This window comes from Dipodomys spectabilis, unplaced genomic scaffold (assembly GCF_019054845.1).
Source record: "Dipodomys spectabilis isolate Male_0828 unplaced genomic scaffold, ASM1905484v1 ptg000416l, whole genome shotgun sequence".
NCBI classification, from domain to species: Eukaryota; Metazoa; Chordata; class Mammalia; order Rodentia; family Heteromyidae; genus Dipodomys; species Dipodomys spectabilis.
In genome coordinates this window covers 1,329,247-1,348,544 of record NW_024871093.1, presented here as the reverse complement: position 1 = coordinate 1,348,544, position 19,298 = coordinate 1,329,247, and the positions used below count along the sequence as shown (strand labels likewise).

At 55.9% G+C, this 19,298-nt stretch overlaps 1 protein-coding gene across 4 annotated transcripts in view; it reads right to left on the bottom strand.

Annotated features, from left to right (window-relative positions):
- Emid1 (EMI domain containing 1) overlaps positions 1-3,891 on the bottom strand; it is a 39,127-nt gene extending 35,236 nt beyond the window's left edge. For all 4 annotated transcript variants that reach the window (XM_042667645.1, XM_042667646.1, XM_042667648.1 and 1 more), the window contains exon 1: positions 3,749-3,891. In XM_042667645.1, coding sequence (XP_042523579.1) covers positions 3,749-3,849 — 101 coding nt within the window. In that variant the 5' untranslated portion in view covers positions 3,850-3,891. The remainder of the gene's footprint in view (positions 1-3,748) is intronic.
- Positions 3,892-19,298: the final 15,407 nt, after the last annotated feature.

The window sequence follows — 19,298 nt, the reverse complement described above, 5'->3', positions numbered from 1 at the left end:
CAGATGCCTGTCTGCAAACGTCCAAGCTGTCTTTTTTTTAAAACCAGAGGGAGCTAGAGAAAACTTTTTTTTCTCTCTCTCTTTCATTAAAATCACCCTGGCTAGGCACTAGTGGCTCACACCTGTAATCCTAGCTCCTCAGGAGGGTGAGATTTGAGGATCGTGGTTCAAAGCCAGTCTGGGCAGGAAAGTCCATGAGACTCCAATGTACCACCAACAAGCCAGAAGTGGAGCTGTGGCTCAAGAAGCAGAGTGTCAGCCTTGAGTGGAAAAGCTAAGGGACAGCGCCCAGGCCCTGAGTGCAAGGACCTCCCCCCAACTCCCCCCCACCCCCCCATCCTGAAATCAGCTGGAAGGCACTTGGTGATGTTTGCTGAATGACTGAATGAAGAACAATGACTCTAGGCAGGAGGAACAAGACAGAAAGGGTCCCAGAAATAGAGGGGACACTGGACACCCTGCCTCCATCCCATGGATCCTGGGGGCTTCCTTCCCTGGGGTGTGGTCAACAGTGTGATCTCTGAAAGCCAGGTGAGGCTGGGGGAGGGGGGGAGGGAGGAGGAGACAGCATCTCTCCTGGGCCTGCCACTCTGCCCACTCAGTACTTCCAGGGCCCCCAGAGGGCCCTGGGAGGGGAGAAAACAGGCCAGACCAGCTCAGCCTGGCACTGGCCACCCCCTTCTGATTACCCCCCCCACCCTCCACTCCCTGCTGAGAGGGGCCCAGGGGACTTTGTCTCCACAGGGCCCAGGGCTGCGATCCGGAACAGTGATAGGGGCTAATTGCAGGAGGCAGCCAAGCGGGCCTGGGGCCAAGGGCCGTTATGAAAAGGAGAGGAACGAACAGAGACAGGCGGGTGGGGGTGGGGTGAGGAGAGCCAGAACCCCATACTGAGGCCCAGCTCCAGTCCCGCCCCGGCTGTCTTCTTACTGTCCCCCACCCCCGCCCCGCCGTGACCTTGGACCAGGCTCTGACCCCTCTGACCTCACTGTGCTCACCTGCACATGGGGAGAACAGGATGATTCTATGCCAGCATTGTGCTGTTGCTCTATGCCAGTACCGGGGCTTGAACTCAGGCCCTGGTGCTCTTGCTTAGTTTTTCCACTCAAGGAAAAGTGCTCTGCCACTTGTGCCATAGACCCACTAAACGCAGATGCTCTGCTTCCTTCTTGTCTCTTGACTGCCATGACGTACCTGGCCCAGGGGCCTCCATGGGGCCCAAAGACACGACACCTACCAGGTGCGCACCTCATTTTGAGGATAGATTGACAGGCCAGGCACTGAATTTTAGAGGGGGGAAACTGAGGCTCCTAGAGCTGGTAGAGAGGGGCTAGGCTGATGCCATGGTGTCTGTTTTCCCAAAGACAGCCAGGTCCCCGGGAGGTTGTCCTGCGCCAGCAATCCCGGTGACAATGACGGTGCTGGCTCCAACTCCGGAGCCACAGGGTTGAGGTGCGTGGTTCAAAACCATCAGGGATTGAAGCTGGGAGGGGCCTTGAAGGGACAAAGCAGCAGCATCAGGGATGAGGAGGGTTGGTGGGTTGGGGAGGGGAGGCTATGATGAACCAAAGTCACTCTGCACAGCCACTGGGCACCCCGATTCCAGGGTCTTGGTCTTGCCACATTCCTGGGGCTGGGGGCGGCCCCTTGGATGTCTTCCCGGGCTTCCCCCTGCCCATGCACAAAGCCTGCCTTTAGTCCCTTGGCTGCCAAGGGACTCCTGGGGCGCCTGGCTGGGGGTGGAGGGAGGGCTGATGGGGCATGGGCACCCCCTTGCTGTCTCCAAGATGCCGGGACCAGGCCACAGATGCCTCCTGCTTAGGTCGCCACTCTACTCATGTGGGTGATGGTGGACTCCCCTGTAGGTAGCTCTTTGCTAGTGCCATGGGGAAGGACAGACTGAAGGGGGAAAAAGAAAACAGGCTCATGGCCATGCAGTGAAATGTTTCAAGGCAAGAGACAGGCAGAAATAAAACCTCTTCCTGTTCAAAGCCGAGTCGCCAAACTCCCAACTGGCAAACTTCCCCAACTCCCTCTCAAGATGACAAGCTCTCTGCATCCTCACCACTGGGGAGCAAAGGCCTCTGGGATGGCAAACTGGCAAACTGACTCTCCTGCACCACCGTGATACATACCTTCCTCTCAGCCTCAGTTTCTTTATCTGTAATATGGGAGCAAAACCACTGCCCACAGAGCTACTGTGCCAGCCTTCTGTTAACAGATGGAGGTGGCACTGTTCCTTAGCTTTTTCACTCAAGGCTGGCACTTGCGCCATAGCTCCAGTTTTGGCTTTTTCCTGCTTAATTGGAAACAAGAGACTCGTGAACTTTCCTGCCTGGACTGGCTTTGAATTTCAATCCTCATATCTCAGCTTCCTGAGTAGCTAGGATTTGGAGCATGAGCATTGGCCACGGGCCCTCTGCTAGAGTCTTATCCCATCCTGGGGATGAGTAGTACAGGCTAGAAAGTCCTGCCTTGGCACCGCTGGAGAGGAGTCTGGGCTGGAAGCTTTTCTCAACATCCTGAGTCTGGCTCTGGCAAGTTCAAGTTCATAATCTCGGTCCTCTTAGCACCCGAGATCCTGGGGACTCACACCCCTGGCTCAGGAAGCTCATGTTCCCCCTCAGAGCCATGGCTTCTTCCTCTGTAAAACCAGGATCATCAAAACCATGGCTTCAGTGGCGACAGATGAAGGAAAAGTGCTCAGTCCAAGCCCAGCCGTGGTCAGTGCACAGTAGGTGGTGGCTGTGACATTTGTCACAGGTCCATCCCTGCCTGGAATAACTGCTCTTCTGGTCTCTGATGCCTCTGAGCCACTCTCATCCCCCAGGCCTGCCCCGGGGTCACCTGCTTTTGCTACCCCAGCAGGGGCACGCTGGCCCCTGACCACTGGGAAAGGGGAAATTCTGAAAAGAATTAAAGAATTGAGGCCATAGGGGGTGGAGGCTGGGCAGGCCTTTCAATGGGATGAAAAGGCCTAAGAGGCCTGGCTGGGGCACATTGTCTGCCTTGGTCCAGGAGGCTGGCCCTTGAGGGGAGACCCTAGCAGGGGCAGGGACCGCAGGCAGAGCCGGAGCTGGGACAGGTCCAAAAACTGCCATCAAAACAGGAAGATACAAGCCGGGCGCTGCCGGTGGCTCATGCCTGGAATCCTAGCTACTCGGGAGGCTGAGATGTGAGGATGGCGGTTTGAAGCCAGCCCGGATGAATGACCTGGTTTTCTGGCCTCAGTTTGTAAGTCTGTTGAATGGGGACAGTCGAGGGGCTGTCAGGAGGGCGTGCAAACGCCGGTCCCCTGGGGAGCGAGCGTGTGACACTGACCCCGGGCTGACTCCACCCCGGTCGGTCCTTCCTCCCGGGGAAATAAATAGCTGGGACACTAAAAAAAGCCAGGAGCAGGGACAGGGGAGGGGTGCTCCCCTCCCGGGACGTGCGTTAAGGGGTGCCCCTGGCCTTTTCCATGTGCGGGGAGGGGGTGACAAGTCCTGGGGGCCCTAGGGGTCCTTGCACCCTGCCCCCCTCCTGTCCACTCGGGGGCTGAGGGCCGACCGTGGGGGGGAGGCCGTCCTCCGGACACGAGCCCAGGGACCTCGCCCTCCGGGGCGCCTCCCCCACGGCCCAGACGGCCCGGCGGCCCCGGCCCGCTGGTCCCAACCAGGAATGGAAGTAGAGAAGGGGGCGGCACGGTGGGTGGAGGCGCGCAGGGCGCGAGGAGCTGGCGGGGCACAGCAGATGGGGGGACCCCTACCTGCGTCCGGAGAACGGGGCGCCCCCGACGCTCCACGCGGCGCCGCCTCCAGGGAGCAGGAGCCCGAGGCAGAGCAGCGCCCAGGCCCGCGGGCCGCCCATGCTGCGCCCGTCCGCGCGGCCTCGCCGCCTCCGCGTCCCCGCGTCCCGGCCCGGCCCGCGGTCCCCGGCCCCGCCGCCCGCCAGCCGCCCCGACGCGCCGAGCCCGGTTCCCAGCGCGGCGCCAGGGGGCGTGGCCTCCGAGGGGCGCGGCCTCCGGTGGGCGTGGCCTCCGGAGGGAGTGGCGTGTGACTGGGCGTGGTCTGAGGTCGGGGCGTGGCCTGGGAGGGGCGGGGCCCGCGGCTTCCCCTCCACCCCCAGCGCCCACAGCCCGGAAGGAGCCCGGCCGGCGCCCCCTCCAGGAGGCCGGCGGCTGCCCTGTGCCAGGCACAGCCGGGATCCAACACATCACCTGGCGGATGGTGTCTGCGACTCAGCCTTCCTCACATCTTGGCCCAGTCCGTTTCTCTCAAAAATGAATGGGGATGCTGGGCACCCGCGGCTCACGCCTGTCATCCTAGCGACTGAGATCTGAGGATCGGGGTTCGAAGCCAGCCCCGGCAGGAAAGGCCAGGAGACGCGTATCTCCCGTAAACCACTAGAAAACCGGAAGTGGAGCTGTGGCTCAAGTGGTAGAGCACTAGCCTGGAGCACTCAGGGACACCGCCCAGGCCCTGAGTTCAAGCCCAGGACTGGCACAGACAAACAAACTACAACAAAGCAACCCACAGGGGGGTCCGCCCACCCATGCCACGAAGGCTCCCTGGACGGGGTGTGCCACTGACTGGCATCACACGCACCCCGCTTCACATCTGGCCCCAGTTCAATCCTCCCGTCACCCTGTGTGCCACGTGGGCACAGCAACATCCCCACGGTTCAGAGGGGTGCACTGAGACCCCAGCACTCACCCCCCACCCCCTGGGGTTGGGTCAGCAAGGATAGACGCTACTTTTACATCTTGTTTTACAGATGGAGAAACTGAAGCCTAGAGAGGGGTCGTCATCCATGCAAAGCCCCCTGGCAGTGGGGGTGGCAGCGTCAGGATTTGAACGGGGGAAAGCTATGTCAGCCCTTCACGGGGAGCTGCGCGGGCTGTGCCTGGGCTCAGTCAGTAACCAGGTCAGAACTGGCTGAGGGAGGAGGTGTTTCTTCATCTGGGGTGAGGGCTGTGTGGCCCACAGAGGCCTATGCAAGTGGTGTGTGTGTGTGTGTGTGTGTGTGTGTGTGTCTGTGTGTCTGTGTGTCTGTGTGTCTGTGTCTGGTGGAAGTGTGCGTGCATGGTGTGTGTGCATGCACATAAGCATGATGACAAGCATGTGAGAATGTAAAAGGCATGTGTTTGCATGGAGCAGGACCAGAGCCCCCATCAGAAGAGATCTAGAGCCCCCCCCCAAGTCCCCAGGGCAGTCTCTGCGCCTCACTTTCTGCCCGAGCTGTCATGTGGAAGGCAGCCTTGGGTGGGGACCCCCTCCCCAAGTGTCCTGAGGAAGGGCGGCGTCCTCTGGCACTCAGGTCCCAGGCCTGGGTGGACAGCAGTCACCTTCAGTGTTCACCCGGAGGAAGCTGGCTCCTGGCCCCAGGGGTGGGAGTCAGAGCTGGGTTCAGATTGGACCCTTCCTCTTGGAACGTCAATTTCTCTCGAGTCTTTTCAGGTGTATCAGCACTGGAGCTCCAACTCAGGACTTTGGGCGCTGTCCATGAGGTTGTGTTCAAGACTAGCATTCTACCGCTTGAGCCACAACTCCACTTCTGGCTTTTTGCTGGTTCATTGGAGACAAGAGTCTCATGGCCTTCCCTGTCCAGGTTGGCTTTGAACCGCCATCTTCAAATCTCAGTCTTCTGATTAGCTAGGATTACAGGCGTGAGCCAATGGCACCTGGCTTCAGAGCCTTTGTTAAAAGATGGGGTCTTGCCCTGTAGCCCGGGCTGGCCTGGAACTTGCCAACCTCCTGCTTCACACTTCCGGCAGCTGGACTTACAGATCTGACGTGTGTGTGCCACGTGGCTGGCTGTCACATGCTCCTCCTAGCAGTGTGGGCAGCTTCTGTCACTGCGGCCTGGTGAATGCCCCCTGAGGCTGTGTGATCTGAGACCAATCCCTCCCCCTCTCTGAGCCTCCTTCCCTCAAGTCCGAGACAGCGGACTCAAGGGTCTTTTTCTGAACCCCAAGAGTCCTGAGAAAGTGGGCTGCCAGGGTTTGGGACGTTTGAGGCTGGAGTTTGGGGAGAGGGAGAGAGGAGGGGCTGGCTTGAGGTCTTGGGCCTGTCCCATCGTGGGTGCCCCCCTCCCGCTCTGGGGGCCTGGTCCCCCTCCACTGCCAAGCCCGGACCACAGCCGCTGGGAACCACAGCCGCTGGGAACCACAGCGGCTTCCGCTCCGGGTGCTGAGCCGCGCCAGGCGCTGTGTAAGCGGTTTGTTTGTGTTGTCTGGCCTCTGCCACTGGGGAGCTGTCTGATGGTCCCCAGGTGTGGAGATCGGGGTACAGGGGCTCCCACTGCCCCCTCTGGCTTGAGTCCACCCCCCCAGGGGCTTCTTCAGGGTGACAACTTGGCTCAGCTTTGGGCTCCCATGTCACACACAACCCAGTCCCCCTCACACACACTGGGGACTCGCGATTCCCCCCCCCCTCCAATCTGGTGTCCATTCGCTGACCGTCCACCCCGGGGCCCAGTACAAACAGGAAATGCTTTTCTCCCAATCAACACACAAACCTGGGCTGCGGTGGCTTCCTTCCCCTGGGAGCCTCCTGGGAGACACAGGTCTCCCCAGATCTGGGATGCCCTACCATGCCTGCCCTGTTTCCCACAGCAACTCCGACACCTGAGGAGACATTGCAGCCCCAGGGGATGGCAGCAGCCGGGGGGACCCCACCAAAGAGAGAGAGAGAGATACAAAACCCAAAGGAGTCCCTGCAAGTCTGCTGCCCTCCCTCCAAGGCTGCGGCCTGGGGGGGGGGAGGGGAGATGGCAGAGCTCACCCCACACACCCACCGGCACCCAGCCTCAGCTGCCCCAAGCACTGATTTCTGCCCTTCTCGCCCACCCAGCTCCCAAACCAGGCTTGGGGCTGGCAGGCGGGGAGGGGAGGAAGGAAGCTGTCAGAAAATCATAAGTTAGGGCCCGGAGAAGCCTTCCTGTCTCCAGCAGGAATCCTTGGGGTGGGGTGGGGCAGTGTCCTTTTAGGGAGTTGCGGGGGGGGGGGGGGGGTGCAGAAGGATAGGGCCAGGCCCAAGCAGTCATGGCAGGTCAGGGTGTCTGTATTTGCAGTTAGGAGCTCTGCAGGCTCTGTGCTGTGGACAGAATCCTTTCTGGACGAGCCTCGGTTTCCTCATCTGGAACATGAGAGGCTTTTCTGGGGCTTTCCTGGGAGTGAGGTGTTGGGTGGGAAGGATGGAGAACGAGATGGTCTTCTTCCCGAGGTTTGTTGCCTCTTGCCTTCCGGAGATTTACCTTCATGCAATTGTTCCCTTCCCACTCCCCATCCTCACACCTGCCTTCTCTAGGCTCTCTGCTCTGCTTCTCTTTCTGTATCTCTCTTCCTGTGAAAATGGACTAATGTAGCATCTACCTGCCTAGAAGCAGAGGGAGGAGATGTGGGGCTTGTTCATACTACAGTGTGAGTAACTGATATATTTAATGACCGAGCAAGGCGTCCTTCCAGGCTGGGCCTGTGGGTGCATGAGGAAGCCACATGGAGGCAGCTTGGGCCCCTGCTGTCCCAGGAAGGAGGCCCTGCCTGGGCCTCCCGGCTGTCCGGGGTGCCCCAGAATGGAAGCTTTGGGGGAGCAATGAAGAAATGGGTCATGGGGTGAAGGACCAGTCTATTAAGAGGGGGGCTAGCCGACAGCCAGGGCTCCTTACACACCACCTATCTGCAGGCTGCAGCCACATGAAGCTGCCGTGGGTGGTGGTGGCTGTGTCCCCTGGTCTCAGGGAGGGAGAAGGAAGGCGGGAGAAGCTAGAGTCAGAGACAGAGAGGAGGAGGGATGGGGAGGGAGGGAGAGGCAGGCGCTGAGCCCTGACACACAGCCAGAGCAGCGGAGACAAGAGGGCGGAGCACTGAGCGGCCAGGAAGGGGCTGCTTGGTGCTCTGAGCCTTGCCCTGGGGCCCACCTGTTTTCTCCTCCAGGAGAAAACATCACCTGTCCAGGGCTGGGAATGTGGCTCAGTGGTAGAGTGCTTGCCTAGCATGCATGAAGCCCTGGGTTCAATTCCTCAGTACCACATATACAGAGAAAGCCAGAAGTGGTGCTGTGGCTCAGGTGGTAGAGTGCTACCACCGGGAAAATGGGAAGGACATCATTTGGTTATAGGAGCATTTAAATAAGGCAGGTTGACCCTCTGACCCAGGACCTGAGTTGAACTCAAAGCCTGTCACATGGAATAGCTTTTAGAGGGAGAAATCTGGGCAGCACAGGCCTAAGTTAGACAGCCTGCCAGACAGACAAGGTCAGTCCTTGTCAGAGAATTTGGGGTCGAATGGGAGTTGCCACCAGCTGTGGCTGAGCCAGCTCTGCCTGCAATTAGGAAGGCCCGCCACGTGGTGGCGCTGTAGCCATACACCTGCCCAGACAGCTGCCTTTCTTTTCTTTTTCTTTTTTGTTGGTCATGGGGCTTAAACTCTGGGCCTGGAACGCTGTCCCTCAGCTCTTCAGCTCAAGGCGAGCGCTCTACCACTTGAGCCACAGCACTACTTCCCATTTTCTGGTGGTTCATTGGAGATAAGAGTTTCACGGGCTTTCCTGCCTGGGCTGGCTTTGAACCAGGATCCTCAGATCTCAGCCTCCTGAGTAGCTAGGATTACAGGCGTGAGCCACTAGCACCTGGCTGACAGCTGCCTTTTTGAGAAGGAGGAGCTCCGAGGACAGTGCTCACAGGGATGGAAGAGGCCTGTGGTCGGGTCTCGTCAGGGCTGAGAAAGGAAGGGCCTGTGTTTACCTCACCAAGTCTGCGCTGAGTCAGGGAGGAAAAAGAAGCCAATTCTGCTCCTAGCATTCAGCCATCTCTGCATTCTCCTTGGGAGAAGACAAGTATGGTTTTCGGTTTATAACAGTACTATTTATTTTATTTTATTTTTTGCTGGTCCTGGGGCTTGAGCACTAGGGCCTGAGCACTCTTTGCTCAAGGCTAGCATTCTACCACTTGAGCCACAGCACCACTTCTGGCTTTTTCTGTGTATGTGGTGCTGAGGAATGGAACCCAGGGCTTCATGCATGCTAGGCAAGCGCTCTACCGCTAAGCCACATTCCCAGTCCAACAGTACTATTTTTAAAAGCTGGTCATGGGGCTTGAACTCAGGGCTTAGGCGCTGTCCCTGAGCTCTTTCATAGCTGCTCCTCGTTCTCCTACGTCCTCTCACCCCCAGCCACAAACCTGTCCCCTGCGTTTGCAGATCCAGTGGTTTGCAGAAGTGGACACACAGCCCAGTGTCCTTGTGCACATGCGCGCACGCATGCACACGCACACACACATACACACACATACATACACACATACACAATACACACAAACACATACACACGCACGCATGCACACACATGCACACACACACACACACACACACATGCACGCACACGCCTCTGGGATCATTCCAGCCCCTCCTCCTCCTTGAGGCTGTCTGAAGCTGAGACTAGGGGCCTGGGGCAGGAATGTTTTCAGGGAAGGCAGGAATTTCAGGAATCACAGAGACAGTGGGAGGAGACGGGGAGAGTTTGGACTCCATGGACAGATGGAGGCTCCTCCCAGAGCCTCCCAGCCCACTCAGGAAGTGGGTGGTGATCATCACATCACTTGGAGCATGTGTGAGTGCCAGACACACAGCAGCCATTCAGTGCAAGGAAGCCGGGTTATAAATTCATTAAACTTGGCCAGGTGCCGGTAGCTCACACCTGTCATCCTAGCTACTCAGAAGGCTGAGCTCTGAGGATTGTGGTTTGAAGCCAGCCAGGGCAGAAAAGTCTATAAGTCTCTTATTCCCAATGAGCCGCCAAAGAAAGCAAAAAGGGGAGCTGTGGTTCAAGTAGTAGAGGCACTAGACTTGAGCACAAAAGCTCAGGGACAGCAGCCAGGTCCTGAGTTCAAGTCTCTTTCTCTCTCTTACACACACACACACACACACACACACAAATGAAGCCTAAGGTTGTGTATGAACACACTTCAGAGCAGACAATTGTGATGTATTTGGAAACCGGCAGAGGGTCTCTTAGAGCCCCCCACCCCATATGTACCCCTGTTTGTTGTTCCCCTAGCACAGGAGAACAGCAGAATTGTGTCCAGGACTTGGTGGCCTCAGGTAGAATCCCAACTCTGCCTCCTGGGGCCCGCCCATGGCACCTCCTGGTCTTTGGTTTTCTCTCTAAAATGGGAACTAAGGTAGAAAATTCACCTCAGTCGGATGATGTGAACTATTAATAGTATACTTGATGAAGAAGGATTTCCCTCGTTTTTTTTGTTGTTGTTGTTGTTTTTTGTAACAGTGATTAAAAAGAAGGAGCCCTGTGGCTCATGCCTGTAATCCCAGTTACTTAGGAGGCAGAGGTTAGGAGGATTGCAGTTGGAGGGCAGCCTGGGTAAAAGTGACTGTGACCTCCCCTCCCACCCCATCTCAATCATTAACCAGGTATGGTTGTTCATACCTGTCATTCTAACTTTTTAGGTGGCTGTAGTTAGGAGGCAAGCCTAGGGGAAAACTCTGAGACCGTACCTCAGCTCTGACAAGGCCAAAAAGGACTGGAGCCATGTTTCAGGCAGCAGAACACCTGTCTAGCCATCACAAGGCCCTGAGTGCAAATCCTACTACTACGGGGATGGGGGTGGGAGGGGAGGGGCGGGGGAAGAATTTAGTGTCAGAGCTGTGGGCTGAGTGGGCATCAGCTCGCTTTCAACACGCTGGTCTCTTCTAGAAGCTGCACACAGATAAAAGGCCCCCAGTTAATGAGGGTTCTGCTTAAAGTTTTTGAATTCACAGCAAGCCCAGTCCGCATAATAATGTATCGGGAACACACAATCCTTTAATCTCCCAAGGAATTCATCACTGGGCCCAGAAATTCAGGGCACGCCTACAGAATCTTTAATTTCTGGAGCTGCCCAGTGTGGGTTTTTTTTGGGGGGGAATAGCCACAAAGGGCGAGATTGTCCGGGTGTCTCTGGGCTGCATTGGCAGCCGCGTTCTCCCGCTGGGTGCAGGGGGTGGGCGTCGGTCCCCAGGAGATCCGCCAGCGCCAGGCTCTGCCAGGCCATGTCCTCACCTGCCCCTGCCCCCCATGGGTCCCCCCCATGTGTTCCCCAAGCCCCAGGTGCTGGGCGCTCAGTACAGAAGGGGAAGGGATGAGGCAGGGACTTTCCGGCCCTGGCTGACTTTGAACCGTGATCCTCAGGTCTCAACCTCCCGAGTAGCAAGGATGACAGGCGTGAGCCACCGGTGCCCCACAAGAAATCTTTCATTCTATTTTTTTTTTTGCCAGTTCTGGGGCTTGAACTCAGGACCTGGGCACTGTCCCTGAGCTTCTTTTGCTCAAGGCTGGCACTCTACTACTTGAGCCACAGCACCATTTCTGGCTTTTTTTTTAATGTAGTACTGAGGAATCAAACCCAGGACTTTGTGCATGCTAGGCAAGCACTCTACCACCAAGCCACATTCCCAGGCCCAGAAGTCTCTTACTGTTATAACCACTGCCAGATGACCCTGTTTCAAGATCCTGAACTTAATTACATCTGCAAAAACCCTTTCTCTAGATGAAGATAGACAGCCAGCGAGGTTGAAATACAGAGGGACTGGCTTGTGTCTTTCCACAGCGTCAGAATACATTGAATGAGCAGAAATTCACCAGTGGCATCAATTTTTCATTCTCCAAGTACTCCTGCTGTCACCAAGTAGCTCGTATTACAGGCATGAGGGCTGGGAAGGTGGCTCAGTGGTAGAGCGCTTGCCTTGCATGCCTGAGGCCCTGGGTTTGATTCCTCAGCACCACGTAAGCAAAAAGAAAAAAGCTGGAAGTGGCGCTGTGGCTCAAGTGGTAGAGCGCTAGCCTTGAGCTGAAGAGCTGAGGGACAGCGCCCAGGCCCAGAGTTCAGGCCCCACAACTGGACCCAAAAAAAAACAACAAACATTTTTTATTGAGATTGATTACATAAATTTCACAAACTTGGCAGTATTGTAGGTTAGTGATACTTAGTTAAAGTCACAAACACATTTTAACCTTCACAAGGCAAGTTGTCATTATCTTGGTCTACAAAGTTTGTGAATTCTATGAGCTTTGACAGTACAACTATTTCTTCCACAGTGGGCGTATGTACGTTTCTTTCCCTTTGTTTCGTGTCTGCTGTTCCCTCTTTCCCTCTCCTCCCTCCCTTTGCTGCCCTTGGGTTGCTTAGTTCATTTTCACCCATGTCCAGAGCAGCTGATGATGCCCTTGTATGTTAAGTGCCGTACCGTTTTTGTGTTTTGTTTTGTTTTCAGTGTGGAGGACTGAACCCAGGACACGGATCAGTTCAGGTTCAAGGATAAAAATGAAAGAGAATTGGGTGATACGCAGCTAGAGCAGGCTCATATTCCCCCAGACTAACAAGCACAGCCACAGCCTGGTGCTCGCATTTACCAGCCTAGCTACTCAGGGCACTGAGATCTGGGGATCGCAGTTCGAAACCAGCCAAGGCAGGAAAGCCTGCAAGACTCAGCGCGAGGTCACCAGTAAAATAGCTGGAAGTGGCTCTGTGGCTCCAGTGGTAATGCATTAGCATGGTGCAATAAAAGTTAAGGGACAGTAGCGCCTAGGCCGTGAGTTCAAGCCCCGGGACCAGCACAAAACCTAAACCAAACCCCCATATACCCCCATATATATGAAGAAGAGCCCTCTTGGGGCTGTAGGAAAAGACATCACAGCCTAAGCTCAGAAATGAATTCCACCCCAGGCTTTGGTGACACGGAGGTGGAGGGCAGGGGGTGGGGGGGAGCGGTGCGTGGCCAGTGGAGGTGAGAGGTCAGTGGGCGTGGCCAGCGACTTAGCTGAGCAGCAAAGCAGCCACCCCCAGGCCATCGTCACCAAGGATGACTGCACACGGCCTGGCCACCTCTCAGGACTGGATTCAGAAGCTGCATTCTTCAAGCAAACCTGAGCCACATCATGCAACGAATAAACACGCAATAACCAGCCCTGCAGAGGAGGGGGAGGGGCTTCGGGGTTAGAGATGCGATCTTCCATTGTCCAAAGCTTTGTTTTTAACAAAAAATGTATGGGACGTGAACAGGACAGTGTAACCATACATGGGAGGGGCAGGAGGGGGCACGGGCAACAGAAGCCACCTTTAGTAGCATCCAGATGTCACAAAGACTTCAAAGCAATTACAGTCATGTCTCCTCAGTGACAGGGACTCTCTGAGGAACCCGTCCTCGGGCAATTGCATCTCATCTGAGAGAGAAAAACAATGCAGACAGCTGCAGACTCTCAGACAAATAGGAAACACACACACACACAAAGCCCACAACAATACCACAAGAGCTGGGGACCAGTGGCTCACTCCTGTCATCCTAGCTGCTCAGGAAGCTGAGAACCAGAAGATTGTAGTTCAAAGCCAGCTTAGGCAGAAAAAAAGAAAGCCCAAGAAACTCCATCTCCAATTAGCTAGTAAAAAGTCAGACTAGGGGAGACAAGGGGCACAGCAGTAGCCAAGTCAGCAAGCCAAGTATGTGTAAGACCCTGAGTTCAACTCTGTACTAGTACCAGAAAGAAAGAGAAAAAGGAAAAAAAAAAAAAGCCAAGTGCTGGTGGCTCCTAGCTAGCTATTCAGGAGGCTGAGAGCTGAAGATCTGAGATCTGAACTCTGGACATTGTGTACTCTTGCTTGGCTCAAAGCTGGTGCTCTTCCACTTAAGCTACATCTCTTCTTCTAGGCTTTTGGTGTTAATTGGAGATAAGAATCCCTTGGAGCTAGGCACCAGTGGCAGACACCTGTAATCTGAGCTACTCAGGAGGCTGAAATCTGTCTGAGGATCTTGGTTGGTTCAAAGCCAGCCCAGAGAAAGAAAGTCTGTGAGACTTTTATCTCCAGTGAGCCATCAGAAAACTGGAAAGGGCATTGTGGTCCAAAGTTGTAGAGTGCTAGCCTTGAGGAAAAGAGCTCAGGGACAGGGCACAGGCCCTGAGTTCAAGCCCCACAACTGACAAAAACAAACAAACAAATCTGAGACTTGGAGTGAGTTGTTATCTGGGAGCTCCCCTCCCTTTCCCCCTATATCTGCATAGAACACGCTTTCTTCATACACAGCGATCCAAGCAGCTCTGCGTCCGAGACAAAATGCAGGAGCACACATCCGAGCCAGGCCTTGTGTGCGGAGCCCCAGGCTGAAGAGATTTGCAGAAACCTAAGAAAATGCAGTGGCTGGGAATGTGGCTTAGTGGTACCCTGCTGTCCCATATAGTGCCCTGGCCCACAGATGCTCTCTGGAGTCCACGGGTCTGGGGTGTAGGGTTTTGGGGAGCAGCAGCTCTGGGTGCTGAAGTGGATTGATGAGGGGGGGGAGGGAGGATTTTCCTAAACTGTCTCCCCTGACTGGCAGCCAGGGGCCCTGGCTAGATGACCGGCAGCCTATGGCTGCAGACATGGGCAGGTCGGCGCACCTGCTCCTGTGAGCAGCACCAATGGTGGTGGGAAGAGCTGGACTCTGCCTCACAGCCTCCAGCCTCCAGCCTCCATTCTGCCTCCTTATCGTGAGCCCACACTGCCGAGGGCTGAGGTGCTGTTCCCTGCTGTGGTCTCCCCGTGGCCCCCTACTGCCCTCAGCCACTCTGCACCCGCCACACCCCACATCGTCGCCTGTACCCCACGTTCCTGCCAAAGGAGCCTCGATTGGGCTGCAGGCCTAGGCTGCTTCTCCCTCCCTCCCCATTACCCAGGAGCCAGGTGCCTCCTCTCTGTCTTGTAGCTTTGTCTACCCCCGCCCAGGCCTGGCCCAGGTGGATGAGAACTCTGGGTGTATACAGGACAATGCAGGGGCCCCCTTACAGCCAGTAAGTTAGAACGTTGCCTGGAAAGGGAGACCCCCTAAAAGGGAGGGGCCTGCCCATCCCCGGTTGGCTAACGCCTGTGTGGGGTCACTGCCGGGGGATGGGAGCAGGGACCTCTCTTCTGGCCCTGCGCTGGGAAGAGCTAGGGGCTGTTCCATCCGGGTGCGGCAGGAATACAGCCCGGGGGAGCTGGGGGCCTGGCTGGCCCCCCCCCCCTCTGCTCTGTCAGTGCTGGGGCTTGAACTCAGGGCCTCAGGCTTTCACATGGCTTTCTTTTTTTTCCCTCCAGGTTAGTGTTTTGCCCTTTGAGCCACACCTCACTTCAGGCTATTCGTTGATTAATTGATGATAAGAGTCTGTGAGACTTTTCTGCCCTGAGGCTAACTTTGAAGTGTGATTCTCCTCTCTCAGCTTCCTGAGTAGCTGGGATTACAGGTGTGACCATGAATACTTTTTATTGAGGCTGACTTCTTTCTTCCTCCCTCTTTGCATTATCCAATTTTTGTTTGTTTTTTTTCTTTTGCCCATCCTGGGGCTTGAACTCAGGGCCTGTCCCTGCTCAAGGCTAGCACTCTACCACTTGGTACTTGGTACTAAGGACTCGAACCCAGGGCTTCATGCATGTAAGGCAAGCACTCTACCACTAAGCCACATTCCCAGCCCTTGTTGTTTTTTGACGGAACTTGGATTTGAACTCAGGGCCTTGCTTGCGCTGGTGAGGTAGGCGCTCTACCACTTGAGCCACATGCCAGTCTCATTGTTGAACTTTAGCAAGAATCTTAGTAAGTGAGGTCGCCCCCATCCCATCTCCTAGGTGAAGTGTAAACATGGCCTGTCGCCAGTGTCCCTGCTGGTCCCCTGAAGACAGGCGGCCTCCTGCCCTCACCCTCACGGCCCATGATGACTTCCTGGAGCATGGTGTTGACTTTAAAATCACGGGCGCCTGACATGTTGGCAGCATCTGTCACCGGAGGTTCGCTGGCAGGCCTGGGGTGCAGCTGGGGTGGTGAGGTACCCCACCCCTCGAGTGTCCCCCACCAGAGGTCACAGCTTGCTATGGCTCACCACCTCTGTCCTTTGTTGGGAGCCTGAGCCGCCCAGTGGTGCCCAAGGCCCATGGCTGAAGTCACCGGGACTGCGAGAGGGAAATGAGGCCCAGGGCTGGTGTCCAGCGGCGCCCAAGCCCCGCTTCCTGTGAGGATCCCCAGTAAGAGGGAATCGCAGGACACTGACAAACAGGAAATCAACATGCCACCCGGTTTGGGGGCCTTTGACGTCATTGGGTAACAAATCCCGCTCCCTCCTCCGCCAGGATTAGACAGCTGTGACCATGGATCCCCAACAAGCCACCGAGGTTCCACGCGACTTTCCAGGGGATAAAACAGATTGCAGCCAGGGCTGAATGCCTGCGGCCAGCCCTGCTTCCTTCCGCTGTGGCCTTTGGGGCTGGGTGCTGTTCTGAGAGAGAACAAAGGGGACTCGCTTCCCGGGGTCCCCTGAGGAAGTCAGGAAGACGTAGCTAGGTGTCACTCCTGCTCTCGTCTCAAGGGACTCACGCGGCTGTGTCAGGCTGGTCTGAGCTCTGCTTTTGTTGACAGAGAGGTAAAGATGTCTCCTAGGCCAGGCATAGCAGTACACACCTGTAATCCCAGCTAGCAAGAGGTATAGATAGGTAGGAAGAAAATGAGTGTGAGGGGCTGGGAAGGTGGCTCAGTGGTAGAGTGCTTGCCTGGCATGCAAGAGGCCCTGGGTTTGATTCCTCAGTACCACGCAAGCCGAAAAAGCCAGAAGTGGTGCTGTGGCTCAAGTGGTAGAGTGCTAGCCTTGAGCTGAAGAGCTGAGGGACAGTACCCAGGCCCAGAGTTCAGGCCCCAGCACCAACCAAAAAAAAAAAAAAAAAGTTAAAAAGGAAACAGGTTTGAAGCTGGCTGGCCCTGGACAAAAATGTGAGGCTTTACCTAATAAAATAACTAATAATAAAAAAAACTAAAGCAAACATGAGTGAAGATGTGGCTCAAGAGACACAGCACCTGCCTAGCAAGTGCAAGGCCTTGAGTTTTTAAAAAAGAAAGTCTCTCTCTGGGTCCAGTGGCTCACAACTGTAATCCTAGCTACTCAGTAGGCTGAGATCTGAGGCTGGTGGTTTGAGGAAAGCCCAGGGGATTCTTACTCCCATTAAGCAGCAAAAAGCCAAAGTGGGGGTACAGCTCAAGTGGTAGAGCTCTAGCCTTCAGCGAAAAAGCTAAAGGACAGCACCCAGGCCCAAGTTTTGGCACTGGCACACCCACACACGCGCGTGCACGCATGCACGCACGCATGAGCGCCTCACCTGACTTCGTGTTGCGGGCAGGTGCCCGTGCAATGTTCCCAGGCCAGGGGAGTGAGGGCTCAGAGTTCCGAGGGCAGGAAACAGGACGTGCCAATCCCACAGCTGCTTCACCAGTGTGAGGCAGGAAAAGCAGTAAAAAACCCTTTGATGTGCTCCAGCTCCTGAAGTCTGGAACCTTCTCTCTGTCACTGAGGCTCTAGGGGAGACGCATCTGGGCCTTCCAAGCATCCTTAGCTAGAGGAAATGTTTAAATGTCTAAAATGTCACCTCCTGGGGCTGGGAAGGTGGCTCAGTGGTAGAGCGCTTGCCTTGTATGCATGAGGCTCTGGGTTCGATTCCTCAGCACCATATAAGCAGAAAAAAGCCGGAAGTGGCGCTGTGGCTCAAGTGGTAGAGTGCTAGCCTTGAGCTGAAGAGCTGAGGGACAACGCCCAGGCCCAAAGTTCAGGCCCCACGACCGACAAAAAAATAAAAATAAAAAAATAAATGAAATGTCACCTCCTGGACAGAGGGCCCATGTGCTCTAGTTCAGGTCTGCCAAACTGGGCCCAACTCTGAAGTGGACCTCATGCCTGCTCCCCAACGCTGGATGGAAGGAAGGAATGAGCTGTGCTAGAGAAGAAGAGTGACTCCCAGAATGCCACAGGGCGAAGACTGTACACATGGGAGCCTCAGGGAGGGGGTGAGGGGAATCACCAAGATGCAGCCCAGCCCAGCCCAGCTCACTCGCAGACCAGGTGGAGCCTGATGCCTGAGCCTCCTTAATGGGCAGACCTGAGCAGCCGCGCCCGCCTCCCTCACCATGGCTTGGGGCTGGGACCTCAAGTGGTCCCCATACATGGGATCTGAAAGCCCTGGTGACTAAGCCCCCTGAGCTGATGTCTTTGCTATAACAAAGTACCTGAGGCCAGGTAGTGTGAAAGGAAAAAAAAAGTTTCTTGCTGGGGGCTGGTGGGGGGGGGGCACACCTAGAATCCTAGCTACTCAGAAGACTGAGATCTGTGGCTAGCAGTTCAAAGCCAGGAAAGTCTGAGAGACTCTTATCTCCAAGGAACCACCAGGAAACAAGAAGTAGAGCTGCGGCCCAAAGTGGTAGAGTGAAAGAGCTCGGGGACAGCTCCTAGGCCCTGAGTTCAAGCCCCATGACTGAAAAAGCATTTTTTAAAAGCTTCTTTGGCCCCCAGTTCTGGAGGCTGAGAATTCCCACATGAGCGATGTGGGAAAGGGCCTTCCACCTGGTGGAAGGCGCCAGGGCAGGTGGGCATGTACAGAGGAAGCAGAGCAGGGCTCCCCTTGCTTGGTGACCCCCTGTGTCTATGAGGGACATCCTTTCCCTTCATGAGGCCCCGGGATGCGAACCCCTCCCCCTGTAGCAAAATCAGATTTCAACGTGCGTTTCTGAGGGGCAAACTGGGGTCAAACCATAAGCCGCTGATTTCGCTGGACTCAGGACTGGGCTATGGAGAGTGTGCAAAACAAAAATGCGGGGCTCCTTGGTGCCTCTTCGTCATCACTCAGGATTGCATGAGATTGGTCGCCAGAGCTCAGCACGGGGCCCCTCTGAGCCCAAACTGCAAAGGCTGCAGGCCTGTGAAGTACCCTATGGGCACTGGAGACCTTTCTTGCTACCAGTCTGTTTTCCAAGACTTTCCCCCAGCAGCCACATTGGCATGTTAGCTTGCCTCGTCTCTTATTCTCATGTCCTAGCTCCCTCTTGCTTCCTGCCTTCCAGGATGTCCTCAGGGCTGCCGTGTCCCTGGGAACTCTGCCTCTTTTGCCTGGGCCGCATGGTGCCTGTGGCTTCTCTCTCTCCAGCACAGGCTGGGGGGGAAGAAAGGGTTGGTTGAGGTTGGTTTGTCCCCATCCAAGGGTTCACAGTTGGTTCTCAGTGTGGCAGTGTGGAGGGTGTGGGGCCTTTAAGAGATGGAGCCTAGAGGGAGGCGCTCAGGTCTTTGGAGGCGTGGCCTTGGTAGGCTTGAGCTCTTGGAGAGTTGGTTGGAAATCAGGCTGTTCCTTGCACTTGCTCCCTCCTGCAGTTTCCCTTCATGCTCCTCCCCCAGGCTGTGACATAGCCACGGAGGCCCAAGGTATCTGCCTGAGATCTGAACAAACCTCTTTCCTCTTTCCGGTCTCAGGTATCTTGTTAGAGAGTGTCTCACCCTGAGTAGGACGAATGACTG